This window comes from Homalodisca vitripennis, chromosome 4, assembly GCF_021130785.1.
Source record: "Homalodisca vitripennis isolate AUS2020 chromosome 4, UT_GWSS_2.1, whole genome shotgun sequence".
NCBI lineage: Eukaryota > Metazoa > Arthropoda > Insecta > Hemiptera > Cicadellidae > Homalodisca > Homalodisca vitripennis.
Genome location: NC_060210.1, coordinates 90149755 through 90168645, shown reverse-complemented (window position 1 = coordinate 90168645; position 18891 = coordinate 90149755). Strand labels below are relative to the sequence as shown.

The following is an 18891-nucleotide window of genomic DNA, read 5'->3' as shown; positions in this document are numbered from 1 at the left end:
TGCTCCAGAAGATTTATTTCTTTGTTATTATCTTTGTTGGATATGAAGTTAAAGATAAAAAATAACACGTAATTGTGTTATAATTACTTTGTTCATGCAATTTTTAATCAGGTAAGAATCACATATGTTGAATATAAAAGCTTAATTTCTAATCCTTTTACCATGTCGTACAATTTTTACTATATACTTATATTTCCACATTACTTGTGTTTTATCACAAAAAAAGAAATTTTATTTAGTTAATAACACATATTTTAAGAATAGACTGTAGTAAATTGACTTAAAAAATCCTCCCACTATAAAAAACCATGTTAAACCTGATGCACTTTTACAACCATACGATTGTAGCATTAAGGGAGATATCTAAGATTAAAGATACAATTAATACACATCCAAACTCTGTATACTTTTTGAATATTTGAACGTTGAATGCATATAAATGATAGAATCTTTACACATCTTCCATAATTCTATGACTAAAAATAAGGTCTCAAGAGTGCATGGAGTTTAACATTGTTCTACGTAGTTACAATCAAGATGGCTGCTAATTCATCTGTCTCTTAAATTTAATGAAAATACTAAATAGATTTGGTGTTAAGGAAATATTGTTTTTATCTGACCTTGAAAAAAATCTTGCTTGTTTGACCAGTTTGATAAATAATTTTTACTTTAATTAATTTTTTTATTTAATTGTCTGAATATTTGTTGTATGCTTTTATTCATAGATACATTTTACTGTTTTGGTTTACTTAAGAAAAAGTTTGGATGAACTGGAGAGATTGTTTGCCAGATTTGGAGGTGCTGTCACAAGATATACAGATATCCTAATCAACTGCTTTCCCCTTACATTCACATGTGTTTAATTCCTAGAGTCAAGCTTAATACCTTTAAACAAAGAACCTGTAACCATTCCTGTACATAACTCATGTACTATAATGAATAATATTTTGTTCAATTTAAAACTGCTATCCTGATGAATTATGTTCCAAACTGTGAATAATCACAACAAAGATCACTGAATAGTGCATTCAGATCAGGTAAACAAAGAAATATGGCCAAGGAAGGTGTTTGGTTTGTAAATTAACATCTAATTAAGATTGCTCCTGGCCATTCAATTAACTCAACTAGAAATGTCCGATGTAGCTCGAGCCTTTGTTGAACTTGCAGTTCCGGGAATGGAAGCAGCGGGAGAATCCTTCTCTTCCTTGTCTCTTGATTTACATTGTTTAAAAATATGTACTTGTATTAGTTTTAGAGGAGTAATAATGTTAAGAACATTTTATTATATTCTAATAAAGGAGTTCAGGAGTTTTTCACTCTACCTGTAAAAGTTGGAAAAAGATGTAAGAACAAGAATTTAAAAATTTTGAAGTTGTGGGCAACAGCTTTTAAAAATTATACTAGGCATGAGAAGTACCATAGAACAAAATTACTTAATAGATGATTGTTATTAGAAAATGTTTACTCATGAAGGTGATCTGTAGAGATCATCACAGACAGAAAGCAGAACAAGTAATTGTATTATAATTGCTTTGTTCATGTAATTTTTACACAGGTAAGAATCAGAAATGTTGAATTAAATGCTTAATTTCTCAGCCTTTACCTTCATAATCAGATAAAAAGTTTTCTGTGTATTTATATTTCCACATTTTTCATGTTTTGGTGTAACAAAATTAAACAAAATTTATTTGCTTAGTGACACATACATGAAGACTTAGCTGTAGAGAATTGACTTGAATTTTCCTCTTATAAAACAATGTTAAACCCACACTTTTACTCCATTATGAATATAGCATGAGAGATGTCTTAATATTAAAGATATAATAAACCTTACAAAAGTTTGAAAAATATATGCAAATTGTTAAACTTGTTACGTTTATTTGTTTACTTGGGAATTTTCTTAAATAGTTTTATTTTGATGGCCAAATATACAGAATTTAAGTTACAAGATATCGCTATTGCAAGTCAAATAGAGACGTCATTGATACGCTTAATAAAAGCCAGTTGAGTTAAAACTGGATTAAGTTTCTTTCAATGGTACAAATGTACTTTTACTGTATGTATGTTTAAATGTACCATAAGATGCAAAGTGATAGTGTTGACTCACAACCGTGTATTATTTTACTCTTATTGTTCTCTGTGCTGTTTTATGAGAGCCATAAAAGAATGGTGTGATATCTAGTTACAAGCAATTTTATTGTTCATAGACTGAGCTAGTGAAAATTTGCATAATTAATGGATCTAACAGGGCCTTCTTAAAAATATTTTGTCTGATTGTGTGATAACTTTTGATAGAAAGGTCCTAGGGGCTTAAAAACTTGTTACATAGGTTCATCTTGCTTCAGTGTAGCACACTATCTATTGTGGGGTAAAAACATCAAAGGGCAGTCCGTCCATCTGTGTGATGGAAAACAGATGGTTGTAAAGTTTAAGATATGACAGACTTTATTACTATAGGTATATGATTACCACAAGGATGCCTATGATACTAGTTTGATAAATGTCAGTAAGGATTTACAACAATTAATGTTAGCTCAAGATAGGACCTTACATAAAGCCTCCAAGTGGTTTAAGGCTAACTTTTTATTTTTAAATAAGGAAAAGACTGAAAATATTGTTTTTTCTTTACAAGGTACAATGTATTATACTTTTTCACCTTTTAAATTGTTAGGAATTTAGTAATCTGAGCTGGGAGTCACATGTACAAAATTTTAGCAAAAAGCTTGCTAGAGCACTTTACTCATTGAGGCAACTAAAATGTTTACCTATTTGGTCTTACTGTGAACCAATTTTCAGTTTTAAATGACCTTACCTTGTCAGTACATATTTTGTTCTTTAATACAGGTGGAAAACTAAGGTATTTATCAACAAATGTAACTTAGGTATTTATCAACTGTACATAGTTATACCACAAGAATTAAGGGTAAGCTTAACCTCATAAGTGTAGGATTATAGTTAACACAGAAGAGTCATACATTTATGGAGTTGAAACTTTTTAATAAATTACCTGAAAAGAAATGGATGGTTAATTTAAACAGGTTTGAAAACGTAATGAGGAACAAAGTGAATAAAAATGCCTTTTATTCTAAAGATTATGTCCTGTGATATTAATTATATAAACTTTTAAATAATTTGATCAACCAATTTTTTTTAATAACTAGTTTAGCTGTAGAGTTTTAACATGGGGTTTTACATTAGGTTAGTAGTGTGTTATTTATTGGTTGTTGTTTATTATCAAATTTTTATTTATATATGTGTTATTTTTATGGACAAAATAGCATAGTTAAAGTAAGATATAAATTTTGATTTTTAATGGTTTCATGACAAATGTCAATTACATATAAGTTAATGTTTAAAGACAAATAAATGGATCTTGATTTCTGAAGACACTATTCTAGGCAGATACAAACACTTGATGAGTATTTATTATTTATATATATATATATCATGTATGACAGTTCAAAAGTTACTTAACTTATATATATATATATATATATACTTTTGAACTGTCATACATGAGGTCCATGCTCAGTGCCTCTCATTGTTTATTCGAGTAATCAACATAAAAACTCCTGTACTGTGTAGTTTCCTATAAACTATAACATTATTGGTTAACTTAACATGTTTCATAGAGCTTTGTCTGAAATCAACCAATCCATTAAGGTAGCATCTTCACAATATACTCTGTTGATTAGGTATTATGTAAACACCTAGGTATATGTATGTTATTCGTTCCGTGCAGACCTATACTCTTAAGTTCAGTTTTAATAATTAGTGTTTTTTTTTTATTAAATGCATTGTTCAGTACTTATTTCTTAGTTAACGGCTGGTGTTGTTACTGGCCCGAGATGACGTCACCGACTCGCAGCCCCTTCTCCAACCCCTTCAAGATAAGAAGACGCGGCTCTTTATTCTCTCCGCAGGCGGCGTATTGGACACACGCTGCTGCCCGCATTCCACCCCAATACATGAACAGTTTCACGTTTATACAGCTCTATTTTGTTTTTATGTATTTCAAGTCAATATAGTTACTTTATTTACCCTCTCGGAGTGAATCATTCCCCTTGTTGTCCACCGCTCTCCATCTACAAGACCTACACAAGACTTCTGGTGATCCTGGACTCCCCGCTGCCCTGGCCGAGGACCTCGCCGACCCCGTTCTACGAGACTCCCCCCAAGGTACATCACCAGTCGTTTTTATTTCGGCTATACCGCGGTTACGGCTCTTCCTCAAAGAACGTACATTTGGTCCTTCGAGCCGGATCAGCTGGTCCTATACGAACGCTTCAGTTTCATGCAAAAAACAGTCCACTAAGTTTTAACATTTAATTTGAGTTCAAATCAAAACTCAACCGCTTCATGAAACAAACCTGATTAGCATTAAAAATAAAATTAGCATTTAAGCTAAGTTTCGTGAACTGAACTATAGAGCCAGACAGACAGGTACAGAACTGCAGGTTATGTTTATTGATTGCGCTGCTTATCTGCCGCTATGTGATTGTCGCTCAGCTGATCGAGTATTTCTGTCCGCCGATCGGACGCTCTTATCTATTTTGAGCAACTTATCAGTCAGCTGTTTCTATTTAAATCTAATAATTTTCTATCACTGAGGGAATCATTCTTATTTTCTTAATCACTCACTATCTAATATTATTTCTGTGTCAATGTTTTGTTTGAAGATTACTTGTTTTATTTTTGTCAAGGTTTACTAAATTAGTTTGTAAGCAGGTTAATTTAGTAAATAAGGATTCTGTCTTATGTAGGGTGTATTTCACATTTTGTATTTAATTAGTGTTTGAAAATATGGCTACTAAAAAACTAGAACAATGTGTGAAAAAGAGAGAAAGGTATTTTCAAAAGTTACAGCTGTGTTTTGATTTAATCAAGGAACTTCCAGGTGAAACTAATGATTTTGTCGCTAGGTATTCAAATTTAAAGTCTTTGTACTCAGACTTTGAAGCCCTTTCAGAACAGATGGATAATCTTAATCTTGAATTAGATGACCCCAAGGACACTGTAGATACTAGTTCCGCCTTCAAGCAGTTTGATACCATGTACTATAAATGTAAAGCCACCTATGATGTTATTGTAGCTACTAAGACTAAAACTGTCGATGTAGATCTCTCACAAGCCTCACTTGTAAAACCTAAGCTTCCGCAAATAGATATAAGTAAGTTTGGTGGACAGTTAGAGCAGTTTAATTCCTTCAGATCTCTGTATGATAATTTAATCCACAATACCTCCATGGCCCCTATTGAAAAGTTTAGTTATTTAAAAAGCTTACTGGAAGGCCCTGCTTTGTGCATTGTTGAAGCCATACCCTTTGATCCAGCTAACTACACTCTAGCCTATGACACTCTAGTGGAACGCTACACTAATCCACGCCTCCTAGCTAGTTTTTATCTTAATAAAATACTTGATCAACAACCTGTAAAGACCCCTAGTCTAAGTAGCCTAAGACAGATCGTAGATGTGTTTCACATAAATGTTCAAGCATTGAAAAGTCTTAATATCAGTGACTTGTCTGGTTTTATGCTCTTGCAACTAGCTTTACGCCTCTTAGACAATAATACTAGAAAAGCGTTTGAACTAGAAGTGAAATCCAAACAGTTTCCTATATTGGAAGACCTTATGGAGTTTCTTTGCGCTCAGTGTACCGTCTATGAACTCACCAAAGAAACACACAAAGCTAGTGTAGTTACGTCAAGACCACCCGCACCCCTTCCCCGCAAGGCGTTGTTCTCAGCTCAACACGGTGTTTCACATTCAGAGAAGACTAACTCGTCGCCCTGCCTCTCAGTGTCCTATGTGTAAAAATAACCATCAACTTTACCGCTGTGACCAGTTTATTGCTTTGCCCTTACATGAACGTTATAATTCTGTGCGCTCATTTAAACGATGTTTTTCATGTCTTGGGTCACACCATGTGTCTGCGTGTACTTCAAATGCGAGTTGTAGATTTTGTAAAAGTAAGAAACATCACTCTCTACTCCATGACAAGCGGGTCTCCACTCCGCCGCCCGTCCACTCAGACGCACCTCACTCTCACATCTCTACACCTGCGTCACCCCCCTCAGTAGTCGGCGCTTCCGCCGCCGCGCCTACACCTCAGACAACCGCACCCGTTCAAACACTGTCCTGTCAGTCTCAGCGAACTAACACAAGAAATGTTGCTTTGTTAGGCACCGCTCAAGTACTCATTCAAGACGATTTAGGTCATTGGCAAACGTGCAGAGCTGTCATTGACGGAGGTAGTCAAATCAACTTTGTCACTCAATCATTAGCTCAGACTTTACGACTACCTATCAAAAGGTGTAATGTTAACATTTCAGGCATTGGTCATCAATGTGGCATAAACACAAAAGGCCTCGTTACTTGCAACATAGCCTCTCGCTACAACAGCGACGTCCAACTACAGTTGGATGCAGTTATCATTTCTAAGATAGCATCTAATCTTCCTACAGCCCCGCTTTCAGAATCTCTAAGGCAGAGATTCAATTCTTTGAATCTAGCAGACCCTGAATTTAATCATCCTGCTAAAGTTGACATTCTCTTTGGAGCTCAAGCTTTCACAGACATGCTTACCAATGAACTTTCCATCATCAAAGGGCAGCCTACCGCGCTGCACACAATATTTGGTTGGGTTCTCATGGGTGATGTCCCCATGGAATCACCTTCTCACCAACGAAACTCTCTCTTTGTTACATCGTCTCTAAGCACTGATCGACTCCTTGAACAATTCTGGGAAATGGAAGAAATCAATTTTCCAAAACCCCTCAGTCCCGCTGATCAGTTCTGTGAAGATCATTATCTATCAACCATCTCTAGAGACGAAACCGGACGATATGTAGCCTCATTACCCTTCAAAAATGGCGTCCCCTCTGACCTAGGCTCCACACGAGAAATAGCTCTTCGCAAGTATCTCCAACAGGAAAGACGGCTTGAAAGAAAGCCGGGAAATCTCGCTCATTATTCAGACAATTTACAAAACTATGTTGACCTAGGTCACATGTGTCTCGCCCCTCAGCCCTCTCCATATGTCCTCACACATCACGGTGTTGTAAAAGAATCATCTTCATCTTCACCTCTTCGAGTTGTCTTTAACGCCTCTGAAGTAAGTGACACGAATCAGTCTCTTAATAAATTGCTGTTGACTGGACCCAAGCTCCAAGCCGACATCGGAACTGTTATCTCTATGTTTCGATTGCACCCCATCGCTCTGACATGCGATATAAAACAAATGTATCGAGCCATAAAAGTTGCTCCTTCTGACCGCAAATACCAACATTTGTTTTGGCGTTCTGACCCTTCTGGCCCTGTCCAAGAATGGGAACTTCAACGATTAACTTTTGGTCTCTCATCAAGCCCTTTCATCGCCCTTCGAACTTTGAAGCAACTAGTTCTCGACGAAGGTCCTAACTACCCCAATGCTGCAGAAGTGCTAAACTCGTCCTGCTACATCGATGACATCGTCTGTGGTGCCTCTTCGGAACACGCAGCCCTTCAATTGTTTGATGAACTCAATCAACTCTGCGTATCTGGTGGTTTCGAACTTCACAAATGGGCTAGTTCAAGTGTTTCCGTTCTCAACACCATCCCTTCTGACCACAGAGAAAGACCACATCCCCTTGGATCAATTCACTCCATCAAAGTACTAGGACTTGAATGGGACCCTTCCACGGATTGTTTTCACTACGCTATTGCCCCTGTAAATAAAACTCCGACCAAACGAAATGTCTTATCTCAAGTTGCCCGAGTGTATGATGTCAACGGTTTCATCAGTCCAGTTATCTTCACACTAAAACACTTGCTTCAGCAAATATGGGTTGGAAAATTAGACTGGGACGATCCACTCCCAAAACATCTACACATTGTTTGGGATAAATTTGTCAAAGAACTTCCACTTATGTCACAAATAAATATCCCTCGCTATATCCTCAGTACGTACATATCCGTCCAACTCATAGGTTTTTCAGACTCTTCTCAGAAAGGCATGTGCTCGGTATTGTATCTAAGAGTCGAATGTGAAAACAAAACTACCGGATGTAGCCTATTGCATTCTAAAACCAAAGTTGCTCCACTCAAACCACTAACGATACCCCGCTTGGAATTATGCGCAGCGTTGCTCCTCTCCCAACTGGTCAAAGCTAACCAGAAGCTTATCACCAAACTACAGATATCAGATATCTTTTTATTCACAGACTCAATGAATGTTCTTGGTTGGATAAGAACACCTCCGCACCTTCTAGAAACTTTCGTCTCAAACCGAGTTTGTAAAGTAACGGAAAACACGTCTATTGATGTTTGGCGTCACATTTCAGGAGACAACAATCCCGCAGATTGTGGCACTAGAGGTCTGATGCCCTCTGGCTTACTTGATCACCCGCTTTGGTGGCATGGCCCCTCTTTTCTACTAAATGAAATTTCCTCTTGGCCTGTATCACCTGGAAAAAGCTCCTCTGAAGTAATTGAGATCAAGAAAACACCATTTAGCAATACACTAACAACTAACGTTATACCACGAAACGATCTGTACCAGTGGATAAATCGATTTTCTTCACTCACTAAACTACAAAATGCAATGAGTTATGTACTAAGATTCATTCATAACATCCGATCCAGACAGTCTGCTAAACGTTTTGGTCCTTTATCTGTAAATGAACGAACCGAAGCCCTTGCTCAATGTGTAAAACTCGTTCAAAAGCAACACTATTCTCCAGAAATAAAAGCAGTCAATCAAGGAAAGCCATGCTCTCCTTCGATAAGAAAACTCACACCATTTTTATCATCTGATACCCTCATGGTGGGGGGTAGACTGAAGTTTTCTCCCTTGCCTGAGTCTTCGAAGCACCCTGTTTTGATTCCTTCTCAAAGTCACTTCGCAACTCTATTGTGTGATCACTATCACCTGTACTCTCTTCATGGTGGTCCCAAAATAGTTCAATCTCTTATTCAACGCCGCTACTGGATTCCTGGTGCGAGAAATCTCATCCGAAAACGCATTTTTCGATGTCTCACTTGCTTTAGAATGAAAGCAAAACCCACACAACCCCTAATGGCAGACTTGCCCCCCTCTCGCTTCAAGCAAACGCGATGCTTCACCAACGTTGGATTGGATTTTGCTGGTCCCTTTCTTGTTAAAGAAAGTACTAGAAGAAACGCAAAATTGTCTAAATGCTACATTGCTCTTTTTGTATGCATGACAGTCAAGGCTGTTCATCTAGAACTAGTCCACTCTCTCAATACTGAATCTTGTCTAGCCGCAATCGACCGTTTTATTGCTAGAAGAGGTTTATGCCGCAACATATATTCTGATCAAGGCCGCAACTTCATTGGTGCTGCTCGTCAGCTTCAAGAAGTTTATTCTCTACTCAAGAACTCCACGCCACTGATCTCAGACCACTTAGCCAAGAACGAAATCCATTGGAACTTCAATCCACCCTGTGCTCCGAACTTTGGTGGTCTCTGGGAAGCTGCAGTGAAGTCTACCAAGCATCATCTGAAGAGAATAATACAAAACCACCACTTCACTTCAGAAGAATTCTCGACATTCTTATGCCGCATTGAAGCTGTTCTGAACTCCAGGCCGCTCTGCGCACTTCCATCATCACCTGACGACGACTTCAACTACTTGACTCCAGGCCATTTCCTCACTGGAGATCTTCTGCTGTCACGTCCAGAAGAGGACATCACTTCCGAGCCACTCAATCTTCTATCTCGTTGGCAACAAGTGTCTCGCGCCACTCAACACTTCTGGAAGAGCTGGAAGAAAGACTACCTCCACTCGCAAATCCAACGCCCAAAATGGACTGAACAAACTACAAATGTAAAGGAAAATGACCTAGTATTAATGTACTCTAGCAATAGTGATCCTCTAACTTGGCCCCTAGGTAGGATTATCAAAGTGTTACCTAGCTCTGACAACATTGTTCGTGTGGTCCAAGTGAAAACCCCGTCAGGTATTGTAACCCGTCCTGTAAATAAGTTGGTTGTTTTACCTAATGTTTAGTCATAATCTCCTTAGTGTACATATAACTCCATTTTCTATTCATATTTAGCTCTTAATTAATGATAAATTGACTCAGGTATGTTTCATGACGAATGGTAAATTTTCTTCAATCATAACGTTTTCTTTTTTCTTTTACTTGGGTCAAAAAATGTCCTTTTTTTGGGGGGGGGGGAATGTTCAGTACTTATTTCTTAGTTAACGGCTGGTGTTGTTACTGGCCCGAGATGACGTCACCGACTCGCAGCCCCTTCTCCAACCCCTTCAAGATAAGAAGACGCGGCTCTTTATTCTCTCCGCAGGCGGCGTATTGGACACACGCTGCTGCCCGCATTCCACCCCAATACATGAACAGTTTCACGTTTATACAGCTCTATTTTGTTTTTATGTATTTCAAGTCAATATAGTTACTTTATTTACCCTCTCGGAGTGAATCATTCCCCTTGTTGTCCACCGCTCTCCATCTACAAGACCTACACAAGACTTCTGGTGATCCTGGACTCCCCGCTGCCCTGGCCGAGGACCTCGCCGACCCCGTTCTACGAGACTCCCCCCAAGGTACATCACCAGTCGTTTTTATTTCGGCTATACCGCGGTTACGGCTCTTCCTCAAAGAACGTACATGCATGTTTTAGAGACATTGTGCATGAAGTTGACACACAACATTGTTGTTCTTGACTAATGTGTATCACAAGGTTTATTTTTACCTTATTACTTTAGTTATCTACCTGATGAAGAGATCAGATTGCAGCTCTCAAAACGTAGTGTTTTTGGCCTTTGTTTCACAGAACTTTGGCAAATGTCAGAAAAATTCCTCTTTGCTTCTGTTTATTAATTTCTTTATTTTGTTTTTCTTATTCCCAACATAAGACCAATATAACGAGTTACTTTTTGACTGACATAAATTAGACACCCTATGAACCAATGTGTACCATTTTCAATTCTGGTATTGAGGTAAAGTTGGTACAACACCATTGTAAGTACAGACAGACAGAAATTGCATATCGTCATCAGAAGCTGGCAGAATAGGCTTCGCTAAAAGTTTTCCATTAATATCGGAACTAATAGTTCTTCAATATACCTTTTAGTTTCCTGTTTAGACACTAATATCTACAACAGGTTATTTTATGACACTTGAGGATCTGGAATTGAGTAATGTACTAAAAGATGTAACAGAATCAACATTATTTTTATTGTTCAAATATACAGTGTTAAACAACATACATTAAACTATTTACAGTATGCATTTCAGTACTCTATTGTAAAAATATATACATTATGTGTTCGGTGGTAGTTCCTGCACTGTTGCAAGCAACATTTTGAAATCAGAACTTTCTTTTATTAGTAGCTCAAATTAATTATTTGTGTAAGGCAATAAAAATATAGTATATATGGTATTAAACAAATAACTTACAAATGTCACAATGGATTGGAATAGATCTCTATTTAAATTTTTAGTAAAAACAAATTTGTAAACATTGAGTATTTGAATCAGTAATTGTTCATATTCTAAATATTTTGTTTGTAATCTTGTGACATTTTTATCATACTTCAAAAAACTCATTGGTCACAAAAGCTTTACCTATTTATTATTTAGGCTAGAGGCTTTTAAGTGAATTAAAAATGTAATACTCTTAATTAAACTTCAATTTATCTTATGCAAAAACATTATTTTATCATTTATAGCCCACTCACAATTTTACTGTGTTCTATTTGTCATTCTACTTTAACTAATTGCAACTTTAACAGATAGTTATATTACAATTCAGACATTTGAGTAGATAATAAATTATAACCTCTTAGTTTATAAGTGTATTAGTTAGTTAACACACTAAGTAATTTTTATGACGCTATCCAATGTATACACAATGTACTGTATATTCAATGAATACAGATTTTAAATTCAATTCAATAGTGAATTGTAATGTAATGATTGATTGTATTCTCAATAATTCAACAAACTGGTATGAGTATATATCATTTGATAAAGAAAACCCATGATTAGAGGTGACATTTTTATACACCAACACTTTTCTTAAAACCTTAACAAAACTAAAAATATTCCCAGTCTGAAAGACATCTGTTCATTCAATTGGACCAGTGATATCAGCTGCTGGGCTGAGAATCTGACTTCATCCATATCGCCAAAAACATGCTGTGGTTGGCAATACGAGTCAGAGTGGGACGTCGGCAGGAGGCATGTCCAACTGCCTACGCATGCTCGGTGTCCGGCGTTTCCTCAGCGTCCCAAGCACATTGATCATTTCTTGCACCACTGGTGGCTGCTCCTCAACCTTTTGTAACCTCGGTTTAGGCTGCATATCACACTTGATAGTTAGTTTTAAATGCACTATATCTATATGTTTCTATTTTAAAGAATACTATTCTATTCTGTTTCTGTTTTTAGATATATGGTTAAATTTTTGAAAATATTTTTAGTATTATAGTATTAGATTGAAAGAAATGTGTAACGAATATAAATTTTTGTAAAATTATTTTATGGATTTGCATAATATAGAGAGAAATATACATTTACGTTTAGTTATTGTCTGTGTTTTATGTACGGCATAACAAACACGAATGTAAATTGACAAGGGATCTTCCTCTAGGTACTACAGTACCGTAGATTGCAGTAGTGTTATGTAAATCACAGTAATCCTCAATAAACTGTTACAGTCAGGATTAGTATTATGACAGTTGAATGAGAATATAGAAACACTGTAGTGTCTTTAGAAAAATAATATCAACTTGTTATTTTAAAGATATATATAATTTAATTAGAAGCAAAAATAAATACATTTACTACAAAAAACACTCACTGCTTTATTATATGACAACTTATTTACAAACAAGGTAATTGATATCAATTAACTCATTTACGCTTTTTGGAAATTTTATATAAAATTGCATATTAAACAGATTGCTACGTATATAACAGCAACTACTTCTCAGCAATAACAGAAATCCAATCTAGCGTTTACTAATATGACAATAGGCTCGAGACAGGGTTGGCGGTATGAGTGCTTTAACTATAGGTCTCAGCACATACCAAAAGCACATTATGCTTTGAAATGATACGGGTTTTATAGTTTTGTTATTGGGATAGTGTTCTGTGTCCTGTAATCTGTTGTTCAAGTTCATTGCTGGTGAAACATGTGACGTTCAAACATATGTTGTGTAATGTTGGTACCTATCAACTAAACCAGATTTAACGATGGCTGAGAAGAGAGTCAAGTTGAAACACGGTTCAAGCTTTAATCACTTAAGTATGTAATGTGAAAATATTATCTCATTTGTATCAATTAAATATAGGCTACTGTGGCTTTCTCACAATTAAAACTTCCTTTCTTAAAGGAACTGAACATTATATTTTTAAATAAAGAAATACACATTTATTTTTTAATTTATAAAATTTTATTATTTGTAATGAAAGATAGTGATGTAAATGAAGTTTATGATGCACTGTGAAGAGTCAAATTTTTGTCACAGGTGGTGAAATACAATATCTTACCTCTGTGGACTTTAATGTGAACCTTCCTCCTTTTATTTGGTTGATGATGTCATCAATAGCTCCTGAAAAAAGTTAACTTAATAAACAAAATTTTTATAACAATTATTAAAAAAAAAAAAATTTAATAATTCATCTTTATAAAAGCCAAACATTTCTTAACCATTAAAATATATTACATTAGTTTTTACCCATTTTTGGAATTGAGCGTTATACGTAACTGTAAACGTTAAGTGAATTTAGTTTAGCTGTGCATTTTAGAAGCTAAAATTATAATAGAGAACCGTAATAGGTTCTAATTTTCTCTGTAAATAAATAGTCTTTTGAACCTTAGAAACAATGATATTCCAAAAAGAACATATTTTCTCAATTGGTTCTAATATTAGTTTTATAATCAATTAACCACTTAAATTCAATACTCATGTTTTGATTGGTATTTAACAATGGGGAAATTTTATTGATTCTGCCGAAGGAAAAATCTGTTGGATATTAATAGCTGACAGTAAAATCTTAAATTAGTATCTTCATAACTATAATGTTAAATTGTGTTAACAAAATATTTACAGTTTCCTATGAAATATGTCAGTCCTAAAGGAAATACATTAAATAACAATGTAGAGTTATAAAGATTATTTCTCTGAAAAGTGAATACAGATGTTAAATGAGAGTTCTTTAAAACTATTATATTTAGCATCTAGTAAAACAAACCATTGCAATAAATTTGAATTATTCATATCTTATATTTTCTATCACAGCCATTCTAATTAAAGAACAATGTCACTGGTACATTAACCCTCTCCCGGTCGAATTACCGCGACGCGCTTTTGGCGCTACTGGGCTGAATTAAATCGCCCGCTCTGCCGCGAGGGCACACTTATTCGCGTTTTTACTACGTACTAAGAACTTTATTTTAATAAACCTATTATTTATTGTACATCGTTACAAAGATGATTAAATCCTCTATAATACCGTATTTATTTTAAAAAAAATATTAACCTTATGAGGTACCTAAATTAAAATTAAACAAAAGTCAAACTTACATGAAAAATCTTGTTTTAATTGTTGTATAAATTATCATATATAAAGGGTTATAAATATAAAAATTAAGATAACACTAAGACTTTGTCTAGTGTTATCTTTGTCTAGACCAGACAGGCGGGACCCGAGTGGCGGTACCAGAGGCGCGAGGCAATGGCTGGACACGAGTCGCGGTGTCGGCGGCGCGAGGCAGCGCCGGATTACGTGGCGAGTCATCAGTGTCCCTATCTTCTTGGTTAGAATGGTGAATTTCCTCATCACTAAATACATCGCTATTCATGGAACTTTCATCGTCACTGAAACAATCACCTTCATCAACCACTTCATTGTCAAAAACGCGATCAATTTCGCTATCACGCAACGACCTTGAACCTGCCATCTACAAAGTACAGAACCAAGTGAAAAGACTGCGAATACAACCAACGAAATGATTTCAGTAAATAAGTGGTTATAAAAAGTCCCAAATAGTTTATCAAATTACGTAAGATAGCAGCACAAGTCAGAAAGAATTGTACTACTAAACAACTAGAGCACCGTCAATGAAGTAGTGAATAAACCGTTTCAAATTATTAATCCTAGATAGCGTCCCTAGTCATAAAACTATGAATAAACAAGGCAACAATGATACTGCCAATAGATATTTCCATTATTAGTTCCCCAAACAATCGTAAGAAAGCAGCACAAAGCAGAGAGCGTTGATAAAGCAGTTGGAGGCGTTTGGACTTTAGCGCCAGGCGCCCTGCCAAGGCGTTTCGAGGCGTTTGCCCGGGAGAGGGTTAAGAGCATATCTTTTTAATGACTTCAAGCTACAATATTCTTCCATCTGTTAGTAACGTACAGTGTATATAGGGATGTAGATATCCTTGAAAGGCCCTGGGAAAATGTCAACTGGACTCCTCCCTATTTATTTACGAAAGTGTACAAGCCTTGGCCCTTCACATTGGGGTTTGGGCAAATGACCTGAGAAATCATTCTGACCGCATCACTACAAAGGATATAGATTTGACTCACTAAATTGGGAGTGATGTTTAAAAAGAGATGTAATAATTGACTGGTTTAACTTAAAACTATATAGAAATGAATGAAACTATACATCACTTGAGAGTAAAAAATCAAATTTTTTACCAAAAGCAAATCTTTACCTACTTCAGAGGCGTGGTATGAAGTCGGTGTATGGATCCTGGATAAGTTTAAACTCTTCCAACTACTGAAATTTTGGATCCAAATACAGAAATCTTTTTTATCTCACTTTTTGTAGAGGAAACTTTATTTGTATAAGTGTCAAGTGTATTGATGCACTTAACTTTTATATGAAGCAGTGTTACTAGATGAAAAAAATCTTCATTTGTTTTTAAAAACCCACTACTCTCTAATCTGTAACAATATTAAAAATCCAGTAACTTATATACCAGGTTGTGAGGGTTGATTAGTAGTTTTCCTGGGGATGCCCAGAAGATTAGCCATCTCTAGCACAGCACTGCTTGAGTGAACTGGAGGAGCCTCGGCACCATCACAACTGGGGCGATGGCGGAGAGTGACTGGAGGTGGTGGACACAGGGATGGCATGGGAGGAGGGGGTGGTGGTGGTGGTAGAGGGGGTGGCAATGGAGGAGGAGGTGCTTTGAGGGACTGTTCCAATTTCTCCTCCAGCGAACTAACTGAAATCAAAAAATTTCATCACTAAAACATCGCAATTATTAGGATTGTGCAGTAAAAGTAAGGAATAAATGTTACAATAATTAATTAAGGCATTAAGATTCCTGTATATTGCTATATACAAGAGTGTATTCAAAATTTTCAAGAGTAGCCTTTCATTACCTTGGCAGATTGTATAGTACATGTTTCTTCTGTGAGATGAGTATTGCACTATTTTCGTGAGCTCGGAGCAGTTATTGGCATCATCTAAGAGGATTGGTTTTGTATAAAGTTTGAACTTTTTGCGAAAGCAGTTTGCTCCTCATATTTTTTATGGCGGATTAAAGTGGTCAGCTAATTTTTAAAATGTTTTCTACTTGTGAAACACTCCACTGTTGTGATATTGAAAACAGCTAAAAAGAATAGTGCTATGGAAAACACTCAAGTATGTGAGTATTTTTCTCAATAAAAATAAAGTTAAGTAATTACGTATGATGAATTCCATTTTGAAAGTCCTTAAATTTATGTAAAACTTGTGAAAACAATTAATAAAACTACACTTTTCAATTTTCACTTGCTAATTTTTGATAAGTTATATAATACAACTTGAAATTAGCTCTAGCACATTTCTTCAGATGAAGAGGAATAAGAAAAATTACTGCAATATTTTGGTCAAAGTCTGACAATGACCAGCTCTTTGCAAACATTTAAGAGAAAGTGTGTACAGTGTGCACAAACCCTCATACATATTGTTTTCTATTAATCCTTTCTCTACCATTTCAGAGCCTATTGAAACTCAGCTCATCCGTAGATCTTGTAACAATGACACACCTTCCGGTGTGTTATAGCTAAATGGAAATGAATAAAAGGTAACTATAGTAGTAAAAAATGTATACAAAATAAATAGAGAAAAGAAAACTAAAGAAACCTTTAGAGGACAGTTGTTGAGAAACTGCTTCTGCTCTCTCAGCTCTCTGTAAAGCACACGTCAGTTCTGCTTCGGCCAGTTTGAGTTTCTCTTCCAATAACTCTAATTGAGCTTCAGCTTCCCTTTCTTCTAGCTTCTCCTAGCAAATCAAATGCAAAAGTTAGATGGTGTGAAGATGTCTCATTGTAGAGAAGTTCCAAGTCTGTCTTTAATACTTCAAATGATTTCATTATGTGATGCACACATACCTGTAGAGCTTGTAATTCTGCTGTGTGCCTCTGCTGTTCCTCCTCCAGAGTCCTCTTGAGATTCTCAACTTCCATGACAACCTGGAGGAGTCTCTGGTCAGCTGCCACCTCGCACATCAGCAGCTGACTCTGATGAGCCAGTACATTCCTCTCTTTCTTAGCCTAAAGACAGTTAGTGAATGATTTACACAATCAGAAGTGAAAGTAGGATGGTATTTGGTAGTGTTTTCCTGCCTATGTTAACATTATACTGTTATGTATAATTCAGAGGGTTTAAGACCAACAGAAAACCACTCTTGGTGTCAGCTGCTAACCTTACTTGCTGATTAAACCTTTGAAGACAACTGAATATCGGCAAAATACGTCAAGTTTTTTAGGCTCCTGACACAAAAAAGTTTTATATAAACTCATTCTTCTGACACATTTTGACGTAAAACTTAATATTTGTAATAGTAAATTGCACACAACATTTTTGTTATGCCTTTATGGCAAAAAAGGTATGCTAATATGTATGACTGAAGTGTTGCCAACAACAAAACAAATCATTCAAACCATGTTTTATTTTTATATTTTTTTAAATTATCTCTAGTAAATATGGTTTCACACAATTTGGTTACAATATGGTTACACATAAAAAAATTGGTAGGTTTTGCTCTGATTTTGCGGACAAATCCACAAACTGTCCTTGAAGAATGTTTACAGATATATTATCTGCACACCGTCCACTACAAATACAGTCTTTAGTGAATATATCCGTACCTGTCCACCAAGAGTTAACTAGCTTCCCATCACAAGAAAATACATCATTTAAGTTAATCGAAGACTGACTGGTAAAAATTATCCTGATCCTAGTTAGCCGTGAATATTGAGCTTAAACTATTAATTTATGCAAAAAAAATGGACCATTTGTATGTTACACAGTTTCCTTGGTCTTTTCTATTTTGTAATTTATGATTATACAAGATGAGTAAGTATAGAAGAAGTAATATATAGTACTAACATTAATCTACTTTTTCTCCTAATAAGTATGAATATTACAAATAAACTCACTTTGTCTGCATCTTCCTTCATCCTCTGAGCAGTCATCTTTTCTCTCTCGCACTGCTCTCGGAGAGAAGACACCTCGGCCGCCACCAGCCGACTGACCTGGCCTAGATTCTCCCTCATCGATCTCAGTTCCTGAGAAGACCAGACCATTAATAGATTATTATTCTGAATGTTCATACATTACTTCTATTCTTTTAACGTTGGCTGGTAACATTTAGACAATTCAGCATCATACTGATATAGCTTAGTATTTCATCATACACGAAGCAATCCTCCTTTCTCTCTCTAATAGATATGATTATAGAAAATTCCTTCTTTGTTGTAGATAGTTCCTTCTTTGTAATTTGGAGACTTCTTATTGTTTAGTTTCCAAAAATGTATATTACAAGTTGAACAGTGAGAAAATAAATTAAGTTTTATTAAAAGAAAAATGATAATGAACTCTAAGAATTTCTCTGTTCTTTTTTAGTGATATTCTCAA

General features: G+C 35.7%; 1 protein-coding gene across 1 annotated transcript in view; it reads right to left on the bottom strand.

Moving 5' to 3' along the window:
• Positions 1-11176: 11176 nt before the first annotated feature.
• Positions 11177-18891, bottom strand: part of LOC124359741 (shootin-1-like) — a 66151-nt gene continuing 58436 nt past the window's right edge. Inside the window, exons 7-12 of the mRNA XM_046812739.1 lie at positions 18414-18542; positions 17364-17525; positions 17116-17254; positions 15962-16210; positions 13518-13579; positions 11177-12321 (exon numbers count right to left, since the gene is read on the bottom strand). Of these exons, the coding sequence (XP_046668695.1) occupies positions 12181-12321; positions 13518-13579; positions 15962-16210; positions 17116-17254; positions 17364-17525; positions 18414-18542 (882 nt within the window). The 3' untranslated portion in view covers positions 11177-12180. The remainder of the gene's footprint in view (positions 12322-13517; positions 13580-15961; positions 16211-17115; positions 17255-17363; positions 17526-18413; positions 18543-18891) is intronic.